Source organism: Numida meleagris, chromosome 3 (genome assembly GCF_002078875.1).
Source record: "Numida meleagris isolate 19003 breed g44 Domestic line chromosome 3, NumMel1.0, whole genome shotgun sequence".
NCBI classification, from domain to species: Eukaryota; Metazoa; Chordata; class Aves; order Galliformes; family Numididae; genus Numida; species Numida meleagris.
This window is the reverse complement of record NC_034411.1, coordinates 82,162,980-82,187,464: the sequence shown is the minus strand read 5'-3', so window position 1 is coordinate 82,187,464 and position 24,485 is coordinate 82,162,980. Positions and strand designations below refer to the sequence as shown.

The window sequence follows — 24,485 nt, the reverse complement described above, 5'->3', positions numbered from 1 at the left end:
TGCCCAGCCAGCTGTTCTGTGAGTGCTCCCTTCCTTTCTCACTTCCCTTACCTGCTGCACTTGGGAATTCTCCCTTCCAAATCTCGCTGCTTTATTCCCCTGACTTTATTCTGGATATTGCTTCTACATAGTTTCATCTCCAGCTTCCATCTTTCACTTTCTCAAAAGAGATACTGTTTTGTCTTGTGGTTTTTTTTTTTCCCAGGTTCCCATCCACAGAGCATCTAAGCAGCATAGAGAGATGAAATTCCTGGCTTTTCAGTGTAGATTGGCATGTATGCCTCTTTATGAGGACTGACAGTGAGGAATAGGTTGATCTGTGTTGGCTTCTGCAGTAAGTGCAGTTCCCTATTCCCCTGCCAGTACATGCTGTTTCCTTGACTGGGCACAAATGGGGAGAAAGCTGTATGAGAGCAGAGCAGTGATTTCTGTTGCTAATTGGCAGATCTGTACACTAGCAATTCTGACAATAGATTCCTCTGGCTGCTGTCAGCAATCCAGTATTTGTTATGGTGCCTGTAGATGCCCTGACCCTTGGTTTCTTGATAGAACAAATTAAATCAATTTTATTTTTAATGCATAGGCATTTAGGGGCATGATGGGAGTTAACAGAGCTCATAGAAAGCTACTTCAAGATCATTTTATTAGATAAATTTTCATTTCAACTTGCTTTTTAGTAGCTTCCTTTCTATAAGCAAATCTGTCAATTTAGACTTCTAGATTTTTTCACTTGAAGTTTGCATCGTGAAGAAAACATGATATCTGCTGGCACAGGTTACAGCCGTCTTAACTCCTGCTGCTGATTTGCTCTTATTATTTACCTTACTCCGTCAATTAATAGTGCAAGTAAGACTTGGAGGTTGTACTGTATACCTACATCTTCTTTGTGTCTTCACCATCTTCAGCAGGGATATGTGTAGTGCCTCAAGTAAATTCTGTGTTTGTTGAGTATGTCATTATCTGAAATGGTATAACCAGTGCATAAACATCCATAGGTTTTCTATAGCCTTGAAGAGACCAATATGATTGATTATCAGCTTTAATCACAGACATGGTAATTTCACTCGTCGTTCTGGCATTAGTGTTCTGGCCTATATTTTAATTTGAGCAGGAATGCCTTTTTAGGAAGGAATTTTCGCTTAATCACCACAAGTATTGTAAATTTGTTCTTGTGCTTAACCACCTGGTTCTTTTAAACATACGTTGTATTACTTACCTGGCCTTACCTATTCTATCTTAGCTACTGGATTTTATCGAACCTGTATTCACTCAGTTGAAGGGCCTTCTACTCTTAAAAATCTTCTCCCGTGTAAATAATTACAGACCACAGTCAAATAACAAATCTACTTTCTTTTTAGTCATTTCTTAAATCTGTTTCTGCAAAATTGTGTCATGGATTTCGTGGCTTCTCCCTGAATCTTTTCCAAGAAGAGTACGCTTGGAATGGCAGTGTTCTGGAATGACTGTTTTCCTAAAATATCGGAATCCACTGACATTAAATTGAGTAGCTTCCAGTTTCCATTCTATTTTTATGTCCTAAAGCCCCTTATCACATCATGGCATTTAAGAATTTCTTGTTCTCATATGCTTATCTTCATATACATAGCCAGTGTTTCCCTTCTCTTTTGCTTTATTACTTGCTAGATAACAGCAAGTTTCCACTTCCAAGATAGTGACATTTTGCTGGAGCTGCATGTGTAACGTGGGCAGCAGTTTGATGTTGGGTAGAAAATGATTTTCCTAGGAATTTGATGATGATCAAGAATCCAAGGCAGGCACATTGCAGTACAAGAGGTAGTTTCAGTGCTAAAATAATTGTAATCCCTTTTCTCAAATGTATGAGTGGTTTCTTTATCAATTGTCAAACTTCAAAGCTTTCCAAAGTCTGCTGAATTGAGGCTGTCTCTGGTATTTTTTTGTAATGTGAAAGAGATGGATATGTAAATGTAGAAGCTCACTGGTTAAAGACTAGAGCTATTAAAGACTAGATCCACGCTAGTTCAGTATTGCTCCTGTGATACAGTCCTTACTTAAATGAGCCCACATTTCATATATTAAGCTATCAGCTTAGTAGATAGCTGCCGTTTAAGAAATCATGCAAATGATATCTACTTTGGTACTTCTTTCAGACCTTAAAAAGGGGACTTACAAACTCAAAATTACTCCAGTTTCTTTTGCACTTTTCACTACTATTTAGTGCAGCTTTCATAGCGCTCACTTTCATAAGACTGGAATGTTTTAGATACCAATGCAGGTTGAATTTATTTTAAAGTCAGATTTTATGCATTGTTAGAGTCACATGCTTTAGATTGCAGAAGTATGCCATATGCAGCACTATCTACAAATAACGTTGTGAAGTATTTCTAAAAAAAATACAAAGTTCCACCTTATTATCTGCCTTAATATATGTGATTTGTAGTATAGTGTATTGCTTATGGTTCTGTTATTCTGTACATAGTAGTAGTAGTAGTAGTACATAGGTAGTATTCTAACTAGGCCTAACCTCTTGTCAGCGGTTTACGGGGGTTTGGCCTGGTTCTGTGACGAATGGGATGGGGGACCCATGGGCCCACACCCCGGGAAAAGGGAAAAGGGAAGAAGGGTAAGGGGATGGCCCTGAGAGCAAAGAAGTGCGGCAACAATCTGAGGAGAAACAAACTAATTTACTAAATAAGATATCGGAATGCAAAACAACACACTATAATACAATATAATTACAATTTAAGCTGATAAATCCAATACAGAGAGAGAGAATGTCCTAAAATCAAGGTAGGCCTTACTCTACTACCGACGATAAGACGGCTGGAGAGCAAGGTGCTGCCAAGACGAGAGATGGGTGGAAAAAGGGAATGAGGTCTCATGATCTGCAAGTTTTTATCTTTTCCCTCTGGCCGGAAATGGTAACAGAGGAGCAAAGTACCTTGGGGAATGTAGTAGTCCTTCTCTTTCGAGAACCAGGTACATTCACTACATGATGTTATGATGTGGAATACCAATAACTGAAAATCACAAAACCATGACACCTCTGTATTGGTTAATCAGCAGATAGGGGGTAAAATATGCCTACAGTTCTCCGAGGATACAGATGAGGGCTGTTAACTAGATAATGCTATCAAATGCAATTCTGTAAACTGTACCATAGTGATGAAATATTATAAGGAGTATGACTGCATATAAATTCCTAGTATGCAGATAATCTATTTGAAAAATTAAGAAATGGCTCTCTCCTTTCAAAAACAAGCAACAAACAAACAAAACCACACCTATTGGCCTATCCTAATTTTCCTTTCTGGGTAGGTTGGAGGCCGAAAATTAAAGAGCTCTAGCCATTTTCATTAGTTTATTCTCTACCTCCTTTCAGTAACATGTTTTGGATTTGCATATTTTAGACAAAATAGAGCATACATTTTATATGTTTTTAGTAAAAAAAAAAAAAAAGAAAATCTCTTTCCCTATGATGGAAACATGTATCAAGAACTGTCTATAATGTTGAGCAAAACTACTTTTATCAAGAGAAGTACATGCAAATTCTTGACATTATAGGTAAAAAAACAACTTTTCCGTCAGGTACTTATGTTAAATTGTTCTTTTTCTCATACCGTTATCACCTCTACAGACATTAGAAATCCATATGTTTAGTTGTACTTCCAACATGTGACTTATTTAGAATCCTGCAAGATATGTCATGAATTACAGTGCAGGGTGCAGAGTATTCAAAAGGATCTCTTAAATGACATCTGAGGGAAAGACCCAGGAAGAGCTGGCAGGCCTCTGGGTTAGGAGATGGTCTTAATCTTAGGAGACCATGTTTTCTGCTTTGAATCCCATTCACAGTGGAAGTTAGATGGGACTTAGCAGTGAGTTCAATAATAAACTAAATAATAACTAGAGAACTTCTGCATGTTTGATGGAAAACCATTCAGAATTATGCTGGGCAGTTAGTTCTTGGTAGGTCAGTATGGTGGGTTGACCTCAGCCAGCAGTTATGCACCCACAGTCTCCTCACTCCCTGCTCCCTCCACAGCTAGGTATATGAGAGAATTGTAAGAGCAAAAGTGTGTAAAAATGTGTGGGCTGTTGTGGGCAGACTTAAGGACAGTTTAGTAAATGAAGGGAAGAAAAAAATATCAAACCACCAAGTGATGTAAAAGCAATTACTCACCATCTTCCACCAGTGGACTGATGCCCAGACAGTCTCCAAGTAATGGCTACCTTGGAAAGACAGTTTTATTACTAAATGAGAAACAGAGAAGCCTCTGATACTGTCCAAGCACTGCTCAGCAACAGCTAAAACATTTGAAACAAAGTGCTGTATGGGATGCTGTGAAGAAAATTAATTCCATCCCAGACAGACTCAATACACTTGAGATTACAGGAATCAGAATGGTTTCTAAGCACAATAATGGAGTTGAAGAATAATACTTTGATTCCATTTGTATGTCTGTCTTTTCTCTTCTGCATGGCTTTATTGCTTATATACATTATTATTCTGCAATCTCCACAGTTTACATAAGAAAGCTCCTTATAATGAAAACTTTTTCTCTAAATGTGCACCTCTTATTTAAGCAGCTCTCCATGAGCTCTCTACTTTCGACATTTCTTATGTTGTTTGATCTCAGACCTGACTGAGCATCTCTGAAAGCAGTGAGAGTGATAGCTCTTCAAAGTGTGACTTCTTGCACAACTGACGGTGGTGGTAGTTGTGCCACTAATTTGAGGTGCTTGTGGTAAATCTTCATATTTTGAATTCTAGGGCTGCTGTAAAATTTAGAAGCTTGGGGATTTCTGTGCTTCAATATGTAGATTACTGTGTAGTTCTTCTTCACAAGAGCTCTGGGAAAAGCAATCTGTAAAGAATAAAGTTGATCCATATTTTTTATCAGAGATAGGTAAAGTTCTTGAAGAATTGTTTATGTCAAATTTTCATTACCTGTGATAACCAGCTGTGTTCCAAGAAAGTACTGTGATTGTATAGTGGCGTTACTAATGGTTGTTACAGTTTCTGCTCATGTGCTTTTGCTCCTGTGTTAGTTGGTTTTTTTTGTTTGTTGGGTTGTTGGTTTTTTTTTTTGCTTTTTTCTGACTGAAATGTAAAGAGTACACCACTCTATTTTTCAGGCAAACAAAATTTTCCATCACAGAATTGAACCAGATGTAACATACACTCAGAAGTGCTTGGTGAGCAAAACTGAAAAGAATGCAGTTGGATTTTCTAGATTGCAATTGCTTTCTCAGAATTACGTTGTTAACCAATTGTTTTTAGCTAACAGCTAATGGCACGTTTTGCTCCATGCACAAAAACAAATTTCTTTCAGTCTTTACATTAATGTAACAGTCCTCACTAGTTGTTCTCATGTTACTTCGTAAAACGGTACTGTAAAACATATGTTTGTGATTAAGGTTAAGGATTTAAATACAAGCAAAATCCAAAATTACTGAGTTAAGGTTGACTATTTACCTAACTTTGACTGCAGTACTTTTTGTGCATATTCACTGGAATAGTGGGCATTGCATAATAGAACATTCTTTCTCAGATATCATAAGTTAACAGTATGAAGTACCAACCAGTCACACGGTGAAACGGTTATTTTTAGAGTTACTGCACAGTACACATACAGGGCTGAATTTTTAAAGGGGTCTCAATATTCCCTCTGATTTTTATATCCTCAGTCTATTTCATGCATATATGATAGGATTGAGATATCTGAGTTTTTGACTTCAGTCACTAATTGACGTATCTTAATCCCTTCATATCTGTCCATAAAATAAGAGGCCATCTTTAAAAATTTCACCTAAAGTGCTCAATTTTGCCTTCAGATACCTCCATGCAACTTCCATTGAAGTAATTGGAGCTGTGCCTGCATATCTGATGGTGGAACTGGACTCATTGCAATTAAGGTACACGTTTACCAACATAGTCCTCTGGAATAATCTCTGGGCCCAGTGTGACATTCTGCATGTGCAGAATTTCCTAGATTGGTCCCTCTGCAGTGTGGGAGGCTGAAGATTATGATGATAATTTTATCTTTTGCCATAATCTTGTAGCTGTAGCAGAACTTTACTGTAATTTGCTGTATTTAATTTTCCTGTTTTTAAATAAGAAATGTGGAAGTAAGACAAGAAACCAACATTTTTGACAGTGATATCTTTGTATTTTTTTCATACCCAACCAGTGCACAGACAATTAATGATTTCCTCAAACTCATTATGGATGGTACATGCAAGCACAATTGTTGTTTGTGCTTTAACACAGCTTAAAATATTCAACTCTGAGAGTACTGCTTTCTTTTTGTATGTTTGTGCTTGCAAAGTACAAACAAAAAAGTAGATGTATAAAGAATCCCACAGTTAAGTAGCAGTATAAAACCCACTTATGGTAACTTTGGTACCTTTTAATTCATAATATAAATCTGTAATCATCGTGATAGTATGCCTGTTTTCCCTTAAGTTGAAGTTCTCTATGGTTTGTGATTGAAAATTGATTCCATGAAGCTTTTAAATTGATGTCTGTCTCCTGTCACTGATCTGGGAGGGGCTGTTTACAAAAATCCCGACTATTAAAAACTAATATTCAGAGAGAATCATACACGTCCATGGTTGACTCAAAAGCAGAAAAAAGATTTTGCAAGGCTTTTACCAAGTAAGATGCATGTCTTGAACTTGTGGTCAAACAAAAAATTGTGACTAAAAAAGGTTGTTCTTCTCAGATGTTATAAAATGTGAAAAGTGATGAACATAGTGAGTGCTCCTGTAATTTAGAATAAAAAATGATGAATATTTGGGTCCAGTTCTAGAACTGTCACAAGGTGCCAGTTCTCAAGGTTCTGGTTTTATTGGTATTCCTTTGCATTTGTAGTCCTACCAACTTTAAGAATGGCAGAATATGCAGTTCTCTCTGATAATTATGCACTAGCACAAGGCTAACATTCTTTAAGGAAGCTTTAGCCCAGGTGTTTTCAACATCAGTTTTTCCTTTAGTGCAAGGGCATTTTCCTGTGGCAAGCACAGCCGATATTGTCATTACGTGTTCAAATTAAATCAAGTACTCTTTTATAACACCACAACCTCGTGAAGGTTTAAGATTAGATTTCTATACCTCATAAGGAAATAAAAAATACAAGAACATACAATTTCTTTAGAGTGAACATTAGAGAGTAGAGTTTTCTTGTAAAAACAGAAGGATTTATTGTATTTTTAACTACAACAGGTTGAATGGAGAGATTATTTATCTTAAAAATAATGTTTAGCTATGGTAAGCATTTAGGTATTAAGATAGTAGTAGGAGTTAATTAATTTAAATGTAAATTTTAATGTATTAATGTATTAGTCATTAGAATGTGGCTGTAGCATTTTCTACAGTTAAGCACATACACAGGTAGATGATCATAGATTTGTGTCCTCTCTATCCAGACAGCTAATAATGTTTATAATCCAGCCTACCACCTAAATCCTTTCACTCTCTTCATATCTGTTACACCGGCTTGATTATGTATAGGAAATTGGGATGTCTGCCCATTTTCAGGTAAAGACTTCTGGCAACAGAAGTGGTTGATTTCATGATGTTAGTGTTCCTTTGTGATGTTCTTACACCCTGCTTGTTCTACATGTTTGTACATTTCATTGTTTTGTTTAGGTGGAAATAAGTTTAAATTGTTGCTAAACTGGTTTGTTTGTTTCTTTTCCAGAAGTTTTTTCACTCTTTGTAATCGATTTTCATTATGTGTTTTTGCAGCAAGCTTAGTAGTGGAGGAGCGAACAAGGCAGATGAAAATGAAAGTGCACCGTTATAATCAGACATCAGGGTCTGGTTCTAGTCAAGAACATGAGCGTGAGCAATATACCAAGGTAAAGTTAGCAGTATTAAAATGGTACTTTGGTTTGAGAATTGAAGATATAAACATGTCTGTTTAAAATATTATATCACTCTCAAGATCGTTGTGTTATAAAGCCTGACAAAAGTGTCTTCATTAAGGGCTTTTTAACATTGTTTTTACTCCCATCATGAACTTTACACTTTGATTTTACCTAAAATGAATCTGCAAAAAGCAGAACGCTTGAAAAAATTATTCAGGGAAGAAAGATCCTTCAAGAACTGTTAAACAGAGCCATGTCACCCTGATTTTAAGAAGTCCCAGGCCTGCAAATCCCTGGGGGGTGAAATAGGGGACAACCGAAGTATCCTTCTTTGCTGACTCTGATCTTTTATTCTTCTCTACAGCTTTGCTATTGCCTCATATACAGAGGTACAATTAGATCCAATCTCATGCAGCTGTTTTCATATTTATGTAATATTTTTGCATCCTAATAGTATCACAGACAAAGTATTTTCTTCTGGAAATACTCACCTGTTAACTTGATCTCCTTTTCCAATAAAAATATAAAGATTCCCTTTGATTATTAAAAGTATACGAAATTACATGAATGAAGTTACATAGACAGAACATATATATTTGTCTTGAAAATGCTGAAATGATATCCCACAGCCATATAAGTTTAAAGCCCTATAGACTTCTAAGCAATCTGCGGAAGATCTCAGAAATCCAGGCTGCCTCTCACATGTCACGATGTGACTTGTCAGCTGTGCCATGCTGAAGTCCTGCTACCTTGGGAAGCCTAAGAGAAGGGAAACATCTGCAGAAGTTTCCTTTTTAGAGATGCAGTATGCTGTTTATGTAGTGTGAATGAAGGGCAAAGACAAAACCAGCTATTAACTAGGATTTGCAGGGAGCATTCCTACAGTTCTGTTCTTCCACTGCCACCAAGGCCTACTTGGTAGTAGTGTGTTGGCAGTGAGTAACCACGGGATGGCACTGCAAATGTAAAAGTCCACTGCAAAAGACTCGAGGACGCATTTAACAACCAGATATTTTAAAAATAAGATCTCAGCAGCAGTTCCAAGAAAATTACAGATTTTAATAACTTAGACCTTAAGAGAGACATTTACAAGAAGTTCTTCATATCAGTAAGATCTAGACATATTTTAAAAGAGTCAGTTTTTCAGTTTGTGAAGTGGTAATGTATAGAAAACAGCAAACACTGGCAGTTTTTCAAGAGCTGAGACATCAGTATACTCCTGGGATTTGATACAGTAACGCAGTCTTTTTGTCCCTGCCACTCCAGTGTCCCTTCTTTGTGTTTCACAGACTTGGTGCTCCTGTGGGCATAAAATAATGAATAACGGAATGTACTCAGCAGTACAAAAAATCAGAAATTTACTTTAGAATGGGTAGTAGGCAATTAGGCATCTACCTTGTATCATCATCTTTCTACAGTTAAATATGGAAACAACTTTATAATGAGGATGTTTCTCTTTTTGAGACCACCTCACTGTAAGCATAGAATTTAGAACAAGGAAGGAAAATAAGAGAAACAAAGCTTTACATCCTCAATTACCAAACTGCCAACTATAAATGTTACAAAAAAAAAAGGAAGTATTGGCAACCTGCCCTACGTGACCCTACTTAAGCAGGATTTGGACCAGACGGCCTCTAGAGGTCCCTTCTAACCTCAGGTGTTTTGTGATTCTGATCAGAAGTCAGATTTTGCATGATAATTATAATATTTCATTTACTACCATTTAATATCGTGTTGCCTTTGTCAACTCAGGACAAGAGAATGAGATGCAATGTGTCTTTGTTGAACTCCCAACAAGTTCACACTTTTAGTAAAATGAGTTTGATAATGTTTTCAGGAGGTAAAGGGAATGTGTGATGTGAGAGCATTGTCAAGAATGACCAAATTTTTACTTTTTTCAGATTTATGATTTGGCCAGATTTATTTGGTATACTTCTCTGACTAAGACTAATGTAAATCTGGTGTATGGTTAAATGATTAGAAAAAATCAAACTGCAGTGTTTTCCTTATCCACTTGTGTCTAGCTGTTTCTATTATTATCTTTATTTTTTAAACAAATGTGGCAATTAAAATTGCAATTTCAACATGATGGATACTAGATGGAAAGAACTCTGTTGCAGTATTGTTTGTTCACAATTTAAGAATGACCAGAGGGATTCAGAAAGACCTCAACAAACTCAAAAGGTGGGCTCGGGTGAATCTAATGAGGTTCAACAAAGCAAAGTGCAAGGTTTTGCACTTGGGCCGGAGGAATCCCAGGCATATATACAGACTGTGTATCAAGGGATAGTTCTTTACCAAGAGAGTGGTGAGGTGCTGGAACATACTGCCCAGAGAGGGTGTGGATGCCCTGTCCCTGGAGGTGATCAAGGCCAGGTTGGCTGGGGCCCTGGGCAGCCTGGTCTAGTATCAGATATGGAGGTTGGCGGGGTCTTGGAGCTTGATGATCCTTGAGGTCCCTTCCAACCCAAGCCATTCTATGATTCTATGATATGATTCTGTGAAATCTAGAGAAGCAAATTCTCCGTCCATTTTTATAAAAACAAATATTTTGGGAGTACCTTATGTTCTGACAGAGGTGTACTCCTTTCCGTGCAAGAAAAGAAGTAAAAAGAATGAATTACTTAAATCCAAAAATCTTTAACTTTTCATGCATTTTCTACATGATACTGTGTAGTAGGATGATCCAATATGTAATAAATTTTTAAGTGCTGAGAACAAATTATATTAGCACATTGTAATGCTGTGTATTATATTCAGTGATGTAGCTGTTTGCTTCATATCTCACTGTCACTGTGGTGACAGTGGATGCTTTGAATATGTTCTTAAAAGCAAACCTAGTGCTGCTGTTTATCCTGTGAAGATGCTGATCAAATCAGAAAATACAGACCAGACAGATGAAGATGTGATAGTTCTAATGAAAATGTAGTAAGTCATGGCAGGTAATCCAGAAAGCTAATGAGTAAAATCTCTAAGAACTTAAGACTATACCTGACTTCTGGTGCCAAAATCTGTGACAGTCTTTGAAAACTGCAGGAGTAAAGCTTACTTAAACTGAAGATGAAAAAAATGTTCAGTGGTTTAATAAACAGTTTAGAATAGTGAGAAAGAAATATTAAGTAGCTATAAAAAAAAACAAGAGTTAACAGCTCTGCTTCCTCTTTGAAAGAAATGCTTTCTCAAGTAGGCGTGTTTACCCATTGATGCAGAAAATAAGTATTTATATTTATTAGAGAAACTGTGCTGCTGCACATTCAGAGAAAAATCCCTTCAGAGCAATCAGTTCAGATATATTTGATTCTTCCTCTGTTTTTGTTTTTTTTCAAATACACTTGTTTTATTACAGATAAATGTCCATAAACCTCTTGAGATTTTTACTTGTGTATGGATGGAATTAATTTATTAAATTTAAATCTGCTTTCTCTTACACTGACTCAAGTGAAAACAATTTCCAATCTCTATCTGATGTATTTCTTCCATTTTTGTAATTTCTCCCACTCAGTTTCTCAGTTTCTTAGTCTTGGTAGCCAAGAACTAGTTTTTCAAGCATACACAGTGCAGTTGGTATGTAACCATTTTTAAACATCTGTGTTTTAAACAACTGTTAACAGATTTTTAATGGGTAACTATCTACAGCATTTATACAGGTTTTGATGGCTCTTGTAGTCTAATTGTTTTGAGACCCTCACATTCTTATTCCTTTAGTTACAGTGAAAAAAAAACCTTTAATTTATGTGAAACAGTTAATTCCTAAAGAACCAAGTGGAAAAAAAAATAGTCTGCATTTGGCAAAAGGGTTTAAAGAACTTTAAATATCTGGTAAGGCTCTATCTATTTTCTGTTGAAGTGTTTGGGAAAATCAAATAATTCTGAGTTTGCGCAGATATAAATGATGGAATATCTTAATTATACTATTAATTGAACATTCAGTAAGTTTTCATTACAAATGCCACACACAGAACACAAGTACTGTGCTGCAGCTGTTCTGGCTTTTCAGAGATTGTGCAACGCATTTTTTAGAAGGTCTGTTTATTTAAGAGAGTTACTGATCAGAGCACTATTGGGCTTACTTAAAAGGGCATCACTCTATATTTAGGTGTGCTACCAACTCAGTTAACACTGTATGTGATTTGAAATTGTTTAGCATAAAAAGTATAATCATGTCATTAGATTACTGGCAATCTGGATTTAGGTTTAGTTAAAGCCTACAAGGGTAGGATGGATAGGAGGTATGGGATGATAAGAGGCTGACTACCAAAGTTTTATATGATGCTGAGCAGAGCACCTATGGCTGCAGAAAGGGATTCTTTTGGATCTTTGATGTCACCAGTATCTTTTTTCAATTCCCTTTGCATCGACATTCAGGTAAAAAATAATACCTATGTAATAGTACAGTCACTCCAATACTGATATGGTTTCAAAACATTCATTAAGATTAGTTTGACTCCTGGACTTTACTGCAAGTTTTCCATGGTGTGACTTGCTCATTTTTGCTGTTACTGGTTAGGAAAATAAGTGATGCTTGCAGTAGGTTGAGTTAGATATGAAGCTACTGGATAACACTGGTATTTACTGGTCTCTGGACCATCATGTGGGCTGCTCTTGAGGCACAGATCCAGGTGCTGGTAGGAGTCATAGACAGTCTAGACACACCAAAGTGGTGTCTGCCAGGCCTTGAATCCAGGCAGCATTCATAGGAACCCTCTGCAAATAGTCTTAAAACTGAATGTTTTGTGCCGTGATTCAGCATTTCCTGGCAAAATTCATCTTGAAATAAGGTTCCTCAGGAGGCAGCTATTATCTCAAGATGCTCAAGGCCTTCTATGAACCTAGCTAGGCCTTAATGCCCTTCATCTAGATTTCTCTTTCCTCATTTTAATGCACATTTAATTTTCTTATTTAAAGCATTTTTGGACATCCATTTTCAGGAGTTAGACACCTGAGACTTTTTCTGAAGTCAAAGGAGGGAGCACTCCTTCACTTGTCAGAGCTCTGAACTATTCTATCCTCAATAGGTTGAGGAGAAGTCTAGAAATATAAAAACTTACTAATATGGAAGATTATTTAATTATGATGCACTATTAAATGACTTCTAAAATGTGTCAAAATCAGTAAATTGCCAATACTGCTAGCCATTATGGAACTGTGAAAGTATTCACAAAGTGTAGTCTTTGTTTTTCTGTGCTCTTTTCACTGGTGTTAACACATTTGCAGTTCATCATAACCCTTTTTTCTCCTATTGCTGGCACAGAAATGACTCCATAAGTGGTAAAATGAATGGAAGAACTGCATGTCAGTGGTTTATATTTCTGATAGTTATATTGAAAGTTTAATTAAATAGATTGTCTTTGTAATACAGTAGTAAACAAACAGTGCAGATAGTATGGGGATTTGAAGCTAGCTGCAAACTTCAGCAACTTTCCTAGTGTGACAAATAGAGCACTTTGAAACAGAAATGATACATAAGCTTTAACTGTGTAAGACATAAAGTTGAAAGGGAAGGAATTGCATTGAAAACTCACTTAATTTGGAAGCTTCAGAATGAATTTCATGTAACATTTTAATGTAACGTGACAGGGAAATGCATTGCAAATATATACAGTTATGCTGAAGAGCAGTAGGGCTGTAGATGAGTGGAACTATATCATATTACTCTTGATTCCAACTGGAAAACTGCAGGCATTACTCTAATGAAAGTATCAAATAAGAAGATCTCAGCTTGTGACATTGTTCCTCAGAATGATAAATTCAGTTGTATTGGAACAGTAAAATATTCTTGTAATCACTGGCGTAAGAGCACTTTACTTGTCTCTGTTTGAAAGACAAAAAAAAAAGTTAATTTCAAAAATGCTTTCATTTTGTTCATTTGTTTCTTTCCCTCCCTCCCCCCCGCCCCTTCATATTATTTGAAATTTCAGTAGGAAAATAAAATGCTCGTTCAAAGGAATTAACAGAAAATTTTGAGTGGCAGCAGTGCAAGTTATTTATATAGATTTTCTGCCCTAAGAAGTTCTCTAGGAACAGAACAAACTAACTGGCACAGCTGTTCTCAAATACCCTGTGCTCTTACATTGGAGAATCTGCAAGAAAGAAAGAGAGAAAGCTATGTGAGTTCTTGAGTTTTTTGTCATCCTCTCAATCCTTCATTCAGGCTCTTAGGATTAAGGTTTAGGATGTTAGTTTAAGTTACTGTCTGATTGTCAGACTGTACTGAAAAGGGTGGGAAGGGAATAAGAAGCTGACAACGTTGTATGCCTCCATTAGAGGACAGGGAATTCAGTAGAACTATGGGAATAAAGAGCTAAATCCCTAAGAAGTAAAATGTAAATGCTGCAACACTCAACATTAGCTTCCAGCCTCACTACTTCTTGTGCTAATCTCTATGTCTGTGAAGAGAAGGGTTCTCTCTTTCTTGGGAATCTCTGTATTTTATGCTGCAGTTCTGAGGTTGGAATACCAAAGCAGTAGAAGACATGGGTTTGTTCTTTCTTCATCTCTCTGACGCTGATTTAATTCTTATATCTGTGTGACTGAAAATTTAGTTAAGTGTGACATTACTGGAATGAAGCTTCTATTTTTGTATGTCTTACTGATGTTACGGGTAATATGAGTGGTACATAAAAGATGGTGTGGATTTTCAGCCAACTTTAACTAACCAAAGCGTCTGCTGTTGATAAAGTGTACCAATTTCTACCCCTCTCCGCATAGTCTTCCTGCCAGGTACTTGGTTAGTTCTTATGCTTGCGTGTATGTAGAAGTAACCAGATCAGGGAACCAATCTGCTTGAGAACAGATATTATTTTTACTGAGTTAGCTTTCTGCTTGACCAGTTCTCAAGTATCACAATACAGAGATAGAGCTTAGGTATTGAAATCAACCCCTCAGAGCCAGTTTCTTGTAACATTACATCTCATTCAGACTATATGCAGTTCTACTCTTGCAAATGAGCTCTGTACAAGTATTTCATAGCATATTTTTTAGTATTTGAAAAGTTAAAAAAGTTCTACAACCAAATAGATGATATGCATGTGCGTGAGAAGGTGTGCATATGCTGCACAAATACTTCATTATTATAGTTCAAGAGTACTGAAGATCCAGCAGCCTATTTAAATTTAAGTGCTGTAATATATTTCAAATATCTGATTTATTCCATAAATACCATTTTTTTAATTTCTTTACTAGACATAAAGAGATTATTTAATATGAATGTTTCTAGGAATTTCATTCAATTTTGTTAAATTGAAAAGCAGCTGGACAGAATTGTCATACTTTGGTCATTTGTTGTCTCAGTATATACGTTCTGTTTTGATGAGACTCCTCACCTTTTCTTTTCTTGATCTCTAGTATAACATACAAACAGATCAGTACAGAAGTTGTGATAACGTCTCTGCCAAATCATCAGATAGTGATGTCAGTGACGTATCAGCCATTTCGCGAACCAGCAGTGCCTCACGCCTCAGCAGCACAAGTTTTATGTCAGAGCAATCTGAACGCCCTCGGGGCAGAATCAGGTGAGTTCTCAATGCAGCTTCAATTGCATCACACCCCTTTTTGTCTCTGTGCCAAAATACAACCAGAAATTATTGAAAAGCATTTGAAGAACTTATGAAATAAGTACATATAAACTATCTTCCATTGCTAGCCTAAGATGACAGTAGTTTGTTGTGCTTGCACATCTACAACAGGAAGTAAAATTTCCAATGAGGTTATGTATTTGTGGGAAGTGGGATTTAAAGACATATTATCATCTCATTGCTGGCCATGAATCAGTGTAATCTACATGCCAGTAAGGTATTACAGCAGAAATGTTGCTAATTTTGTCATTTAAAGAATTTATTTCATAAAATCTCTTTTTTTCTTTCTTTATGTGTCTATTTCCCTATATGCCTGCTTTTGTTTCACTGCATTCATGGTTGATGAATTACTGGCTGTGAAACTAGTGTTTATGTAGTAATTTCAATATCTCTACTTCGAAAGTTGTTGAATTATTTTGCATTATCAGTAATGAAATGTCTTTCATCCTTGATCGTAATTTACTTCTCAGTTTAATGCTTTTTTAAAATACACAGATGAGATCCTGCCTTCATTTAACTTGATGACAAAACTCCCACCAGTTTGTTTGTCTATGTTAACATCTAAAAATGTCTGAATATTCAAAAATATGACTTTAAGTGTTAAAAGTCAGGATATGAATTAGGAACCATATCAATATATATGTATGTATATATGCCTATGGAGAAAATCAATCTGATGGAAGTCTGGATGGCATCATGTAGTACCTCAGAACATTTTTAGACAGACTCACCATTCATGACATTTAGCTCTGAAGACTTTTTAATCTCTTCACACAGTGGGAAGGAATGTCAGTGAAAATCAGAAAGTGGGCTCTGCGTATGAGCTAGCTCTGCTTTGATTTATTGTTGAAGGAAGTTCATAAGTATATTCAAAGTCCTGCTTTTGATAAGTGAACACAACCTGACAGCTGCATTAATAATGCAATCTGTAATCCAGAAGAACACTGCAGAGCAACTGTAAATGTAAAAGTTATTCATGTGTTTAAAGTCATTTCAAATTATGTATTTAAATGCTGCATTTCATTGTGGCCTAACTTTTTTTCTATTTGTCTCTTACGAAGAGCTTTAATCATTCTGAAATACCTCTGTTTTCGAAATACAGAATTTCCTCATTTAGGCCTTGTCACAGTATTTGTGGCAGGCTGAACAACAGAGGATTTTTCCTATAACTATCTCTTTGTTGTGAAAATTTTATTAGGGATATTCTTGATTACAGAATATCTGATCGCAAATGTCAGAAGAGTATCGGCCCAAGAGAACCAGTTACATTCTGCTATGGGAGAAAGGAGGAAACCTGGGGTTAGAGCCTTGTTCTCATTTTACTTCTTCTGTTTTAATGAGTAGCAGAGCATTCTGGGCATAGAGTAGGCTGACACAACTTACAAAACCAATTGTCTGCAAGGGGAGCCTCAGTTCAGCACCGCTGCAGACTCCTAAAGTGAGATGTAGTTAGAATTCAGGTAGAGCATCTGAATTCTGTTTGATACTGTCCACAACATCCATGCCTAAGACATGAGGTACTCTATACTTGCTTGGTTTTTTTTCTCTATAAGTTCAGATAGTACTTGCGTAGTGAACTAAATATATAGTAATAATATGCATTGCAGTTCATTCAGTAGAAATATGAGGAAGAAACTAACATTCATAAGTTACTCATAATTTTATTCTTTTTTTCCTAAACCTACTGTAGTTTTGTCCCCCTAAAATACCCAGCAAAGTGAAAGATACCTAATGCAGTTAACCCATGGAAGCCCAAGGGGCCAACTGTACCCTGGGGTGCAGCAGGCTCAGCACTGCCAGCTGGGTGACAGAAGAGATTGTCCTGCTCTGCTCTGTGCTGTGCGGCCTCACCTTGAGCACTGGGTGCAGGTTTCAGTGCCACAATGTAAGAAGGACATAAAAGTATTAGAGAGTGTCCAAAAGAGTGCTCTAAAAATGGTGAAGGATCTACAAAGCAAGACATATGAGAAGCAGCTGAGGTCCCTGAGTTTGCTCAGCGCAGAGCAGAGGAGCTCAGGGGAGGCCTCATGGCAGCTGCAGCTCCTCACAGGGAGCGGAGGGGCAGTGCTAAGCTCTGCCCTCTGGGGACAGTGACAGGGCCCAGCGAATGGCATGGAGCTGTGTTGGGGAAGGGCAGGTGGTGGTTAGGAATAGATTCTTCACCAGTGGGCATGGAACAGCTGGCCCCCCAGGGCAGTGGGCACGGCTCTGAACTGTGAGAGTTCAAGGAGCGTTTGGACACTACTCTCTGAATGAGCTCATTTCAAATATTAAATGCAATTAGTGAATTTTAGATTGTTTTGATGCGATGTTGGGAAGTATTTCATCCAATAGGTTAACATCCACTCTTCAAAATGTTCAGTGTGAGTTGTCTGCACTTACTTTTCAGTGATTGGATACTGTGGCTATGGAAGGTCAAATTCCTTAGAAACATGCAAAAATGATATATCATCATGATTTTATATCAAACAAGTTGGCCTGGTTTTAGACATCTCAATTAAGCTTATCCAAGTAATATGCTTAGGTGCCTTTTGTGTTCAGGAGAAAAATACCAGAATTCAGAATACACCAGCAAAATTCCTGCTCTGAGTCACCTTTGTAAAAGTTATCTCCATCTCTCTCTCCATTGAGTTGAGGAGACTGATAATATATTATATGTTACCCTATATTTATAAATATTTATTTCTCTATTTAAGCAGTTAAGATTTTTAAAGCATGGCAACACATCTTGTGACTCAAAAGTGTATGCAAGTTAGCTATAGATATGTAACTGTTCGTGTCTGTACAGCAATTTTAATTGTGATGAGTTACTCTCTCCATTACAATACATTCAAATTGCATTTATCATAATGCATATCATTTGTAGAATAAAATGCTGTTTATAGTAAGGAGAAAACAAATTGATGCAGAACAACACAGAAATATAGTGTATCTTATCTGAATAGCTAGATTAACACTCCAAAGTTCCTTGGGTCAAAACTTGGAAATATAAAGGTTTGTAGTGTTTGAAAGCTTGAGCATGTTGAAGAAGCTAAGTAAGACAGAGAAAACAAAACCCAAATCTTTCTGGTCTGTTGATCAATGACAAGACTGTTTCTAAACTCTTTAAGGCAGAAGACTAATTTCATTCCTACAGTATAATTGTAATTGAATTACCTGTCAGAAAGCTGTGACAAAGCATGCATGATAATCTTCAGTCTGAATGTTTTGTTGATCAACAGCACTTCTAATGAGTTGTGAGATGGAATTATGGCTGATGCCGGTTCTAAATATGAGTATATAAACCAGCTTCCTCATTTCTAATTTGTTTAGCAGGTGAATGTTATAAAAAATGGTTATGCATGAATAAATTACATATGTCACTCTGAAAGTAATGCCTCCTATTTATTTCCATGGAAACTACAACAGCCAAATAACACTATTTGGTAGAGCAAATTCTCAGGTACAAAAGATTGTTTTTCAACATAGTACATTACCTATGCATTTTCACCAGTGATGAACGAGAGCCTACGTGCTACTCTTGTAAAAATATGCACCAGCCAAAGTAACCCGTTTCACAGCTGCTATGATGGCAGTGTTACTAGGAAAATGTTTCTCACACAGTCCACTTTTCATTGGCCCGAACAGATGGAAGTCAGAAGGTGCCAAATCTGGACTATATGATGGGTGTGGTAGGACAGTCCATTCAAGACTGGCAATGTGTTCCATAGTCTTCAAACTGGTAGGGGGCCTGGTGTTATCATGTTGCAAGAAATATTGTCTTGTCTGGCCTGACTCTGGAAGTTCAGGCCCTCAGTTTAGTCAGCATGGTAATGCAGCAGTCAGAGTTGATGGTTTGTCCAGGTTCCAGGATATTCAGAAGGATCACCCCTTTGTTATACCAAAAGACGGTGCACATCGCTGTACCCTCTGAGGGCTGCACCTTGAACTTTTCAATGGGGAATTCACATGTCAGCACTCCATGGACTGCCGTTTTGACTCTGGCTTGTAGTGGTGATACCACATTTCATCACCAGTAACGATGCAATACAGGAAACTATGTTCTTCAGCCTCGTATTGGTTCAATAGGTCCTGATAAACTTGCATATGGTGTTCTTTCTGTTCCTGTCTGAGCTCTTGCGGAAGCGACCTGGAGCAAACTTTGCGATATTCCAATGTTGCCACCATTATTCCCAGCACATTGAAGCTGACATTCAGCTCCACACACAGTTCCCTGGTCATAATCCAGCAATCTGCATGGATGAGCAGATGGACATGCTTTTCATTTTGTTGTGTGAGAGCTGTGCATCTGGAACTCGGCTTGTCTTTCATGTGGCTGTTGCCACTGCTGAAACACACCACCCACCACCTCACTGTGCTTATGTCCACTCTTTGGTTTCCATAAATCGATGAATGTCAATGGGTGCCAATTTTTTTCTGCATGGAGGAATTCAGTAACTCACCTTTGCTTTATATGCACCTCCATGTCAGATGCCATTTTGCCAGACTGCTCCTCTGCTGCCATCTGTCATACAGCAACAAAATGTAACAGAATATTGGTGAGAAGATTCAACCTCTGTTGCCATACCACCAACATTCACTCTGATTTTGTGGGGAAACAAAATAGGAGGCTTTACTTTCAGAGCAGCCATCGTTGTTTGGATATAACATTATTTCAAACATCTTTCCTGTTACTAGAAAGTGTGGTTGACTATCATGGTCTCTAGTGGAATTCCGGGCAAATATCAGGTGTTGTGTCAATTTTGACTTGAATAAGAATCAGATCAGTGAATTCGGCCTGTCATAGCATGTAGGTTTTTTGTTTATTTCATAACTGAAGTCAGATTACTACTCCTTCTTTATGCAGCTTAGCTTTTATTTATCATTGACTCTGTCACTACAGATTTGTAATATAGTCAAACAATACTTTGTCCCTGTGTTTCCTACAGTTATTACTTATTGTGATTCAGGAATGTTTCCCATATGCTAGATGATAAAGCAGAAAGGAATTATCAGGATTTAATGCAAATAGTTGATAATTAAGGATCGATGTTAAATACGTGATGATGAATCAGCACCATGTAGACTTGACCAGGAAAAAAAAGGATATTTTCTCACTTGATTTAAAATTATTTCATACAAATACAATGGTGTTATTATTTGTTAGAAGCCTATTTATTCAAACATACCTTTGAAGGTGGACTTCTCAGTGACATCAAGTAGGGAACTGTCATGCATTCTGGAGGTAAACTAGAAGTTTCTGTTCTGGAGGGCTTAGCAATATGTGTACCATGAGATGTTTACGTTATATCTGTCAATTATATGGAAATCTAGATAACTCTTTTTAAGGTGAATTTATCTTACTGTATCTAAATTTGAAATTTCATTGTTATTGATCATTTTAAATTTGAAAAACACATCTTTAGTAAGAATTATATTTAGTGCCTTATAAATGTTTGATATACAATAATATAATTATGTATGTGCCATAGTTTCAGCTAGTTTTAAATGTATTGTTTAATTAAATGCTTGTGTTTACTTAAAATATTTTAAATGGGTTGATTAAAGAAACAGGTTAAATATAATAGACTGGAACAGTGAACTTCAACCAGTCCTAATTTCACACATTATGCCATGCTACTCAATGGCTTTTAAAACACACTCATACATTCCTTGTTACTGGCACAAGCTAGAGAAGCAAGGATGGGGAGTTGCTATTTATGTGAGAGAGCAGAGAGGATGCAGGGAGCTCTCCCTAGAGATGGGTGCTGTGCCAACTGAAATCATATGAGTTAAGATTAGAGAGATGACCGATGTGATAACATTCTGGGTGTCTGCCATCAGACTTTTTGACCAAGACGTAGTAGATGAAAATGGGCTTCCAACAACTGGAAGAAGATTAAGATTCATGGGCCCTGGTCCTTGTGGGGAGCTCAAACCATTCTGAGATCTTCTGGATGAGCAATGCAGTAGGGCGCAAGCAGTCCAGGTTGTTTTTTTTTCATGACAATGTATTGACACATGTGATCGAGAAGCCAACAAGGGGAGACACTCTTCTGGACTCAGTAACTGCAAACAAGGAAGAAACAGTTGGGAGTGTGAAAGCTGGGAGCAGCCTTGGCTGCAGTGACCATGAGAATTTGAAATTCACAATCCTAAGAGAATGGAAGAAGCAAAAAAGCAGCATCCCAACCTAGCTTTGGCTTTGGCCTGTTCAGGGCTCTACTTGGCAAAATTCCATGTGATACACTGTCAGAGTGATCTAGGAAGGCAGGCTGATTTTCAGTAATCACCTCCTTCAAGCTCAAGACTGTTTTGTCCCTATGTGCAGGAATTCAAAGCAAGCTGTTAAAAAGTGGAAACTGAAAGAATACAGCAGCACTATCCAAGTATGCAGGGATAGGATTAAAGAAGCTAAAGTCCATCTGGAGTTGAATCTGAATGAGGTCAGGAGACACAGGAAAAAGTGCATTAGCAGCAAAAGGAATGACAGAAAATGTTGACCAGCTACTGAATGAGGGAAGCCGGCTGATAATAAAGGACACAAAAAGACCCAAGTACACTTCCTTGGCCTCGGTCTCTGTGATTTGTATGATTTACCTTGAGGATTTCAAGGCCCTTAGACTAGAAGTAAAGTCTTGATCCAGGACTCAGCAGAGGATGATCAAGTCAGGGAACATTTAAACAAACAGTCTGATATGAATCATTTGGACATGACAGAATATACCCATGATTAATAAATGATCTGTTGCTGACCAACATCATTGCAAGGCTACTCAGTAATGTCTGGAAAGTCATGGCAACCAGGAGGTCTTCCTGAAGACCGGAAGAAGTTGTCACTCCCATATTCAAAGGGGATCTGGGGAATAGCAGGCCTGTCAGCCTCATCTGAAGTCCTGGGAAGGTGGTGGAGCAAATAATCCTGGATACAATTTCTAAATGTGCAAAACAAGAGGGTGATTATGAGTTGTCAGCATGAATTTATGAAGGTAAAATCATGCCTGACCGGCCTGACAGCCTTATTTCGCCAATTAACAGGTTTGGTGGGTGGCAGAAAATGAGTTGTTCTTGGGCTTACCTTTAGTATCTTAGACAGAAGTGCAGCCTGGGCAAGTGGGCAGTGAAGCATATTGAAAACTGGCTGAATACCAGGCTCAGAGGGCTGTGATATATTACACAAAGTCCATCTGGAGGCAAGCCACTGGCGGTTTATCTCTGGGGTCAACTGCAGTAATACTATTTAAAATCTTTACTGATAACCTGGATGATTGGAAAAAGTGCTTACTCAGCAGCAGGTTTGGAAACTGTTGAAAACTGACAAGTGAATTAAATCAAAGACTGAATGAGAATGTCACTATTCAGAGAAACACTGACATAATGAAGAAATTGGTCAATAGGAATCCCATGCAGTTCAGCAAGGGAAATGTAGAATCCTGCATTTAGAGAGGAATAATCCCATGTACCAGTGCACACTGAGAGCCGATGGCTAGGATGAATTTTGCAGGAAAGGCCTTGTCCTTGTGGATGCTTAAGTTGGACCTGAACCAGGGAAACTCACTTCCAGCAAACTTTTCCATATGCCAGATCATCCTTTTTATACCAAACTCTTAAGGTCGATCACAGTGTTTTGTGTCACTTGAGTAGGTTGAAAACACACAAATTCTGGCTCGTTGTGGCAACCTGATAAAATAGTAATCAGTCACTCTGAGCTGATAAAAATTCTTCTGGTGAGCAGTCCTCAGGATTGTCTTTAATGAATACTTGAACAGATTGGACATAAGCAGATCTACGGGAATGTTGTATCATTAAGCCTTAGCTTTATTAGGAGACACATTAGGAAGTATTTGGTTGTAATTCAGTCCTATTTTGTAGTTTGTGCTATCTGTAAGCCAGTTCTTCCTACATCTGTTCTGTCTTACATGTAAAAATATAGGACTGCAAAGTTTCTCTCTAGGGTCACTTAACGTAGCCTGTGCTATCACAAAGACTCATATGAGCTTAATATATTATCAGGGTCCATCTTCAGCTTTACTGGTTGCTTTTGCTCTCACCCACTTCTTTTAGAAGGCTTTCCACGTCTTATTTCTTTGACCTTAAAATTTATTTTAATTAGAGAGTAAATTTATTTATAGAATATTTAAACACATCTGTGCTGGCATCTTTGTGCTTGTATCTGGTTTTTATTTAGTAACATTTGCACATGTAGATGCCTCTTTCTGTTCAGAGTTTCACTACACGCTGCTTATTCTGCTGTTCTCCTGCAAAAAATGCTCAGTCTTTAAGTGTAGAGCTAGATAAAGTAACTGGATGTTTGCCATCTCACTGAGGGCAGACAGCAGTGAAATGTAGCTACAGTGCACTTCCTAGATCAGAAACAGATTTTCTCCCATTGAATTTCCATCCACCTACATAGTACATTGGAGCTAGTTTAGGGTGTTGAGGGAGAACAGAGTAGAGAAAGTATGAAGTTTCTTCTGATCTCCTCTCAGCTTTTACAGCAGTGCTGCCTGTTGCTGTCATAAATGTATGTGATGTGACCTGTGTAATAAATTTAGTTCTTCCCCCACTCTCTGTTTAGACTGCATCCATCCTTGTCAGCTCAGTAATTCACTTGATATGTAGCAGTTCAGCACCACATAGTCAGCTCAGTTAAGTTTAGCTTCATGTCATGGCAGTCAAGGAAAACATGCCGCACCAAAAGCTTTTAATGCATTTCAGCTAATGAGAATGTGTTCAGTGTTTAAATAACCTGATTTATTTCATGTTAATTACAGAAGTAATTAAAATCCATGTATTGAATTTATGCTACAGTGTACAGGGTGTAGTTAAGATTCTTCACTCACTGATAAAGGAAAAAATGAAATGTAAAATCTTTTAATTACAGATATTACTGAAAGAACTAGCAGAAGCAACAGCAGAACGCTGCTGTATATTCATTAATAAAAGCTAATCACCCAGAAAATAGGAACAACAGGCAATTCCAAACTGTCTTTGTATGGAATATTCACTTTACCACACTTATCATCTGAACTTTCACTATCCTCAGATTCTGAGAATGTGTTGAATGTTACAGATTTC

General features: G+C 37.3%; 1 protein-coding gene across 25 annotated transcripts in view; it reads left to right on the top strand.

Moving 5' to 3' along the window:
* The window catches only part of RIMS1 (regulating synaptic membrane exocytosis 1), a 363,013-nt gene that overhangs the window by 281,769 nt on the left and 56,759 nt on the right, over positions 1-24,485 (top strand). For 21 of the 25 annotated variants that reach the window (XM_021393096.1, XM_021393089.1, XM_021393093.1 and 18 more), the window contains 2 exons: positions 7,733-7,845; positions 15,199-15,365. The exons of 3 other annotated variants lie outside the window; for them this stretch is intronic. In XM_021393096.1, coding sequence (XP_021248771.1) covers positions 7,733-7,845; positions 15,199-15,365 — 280 coding nt within the window. Of the gene's footprint in view, positions 1-5,817; positions 5,899-7,732; positions 7,846-15,198; positions 15,366-24,485 lie in introns of those variants that run through there. One more of the 25 variants, XM_021393107.1, reaches the window with a different exon arrangement.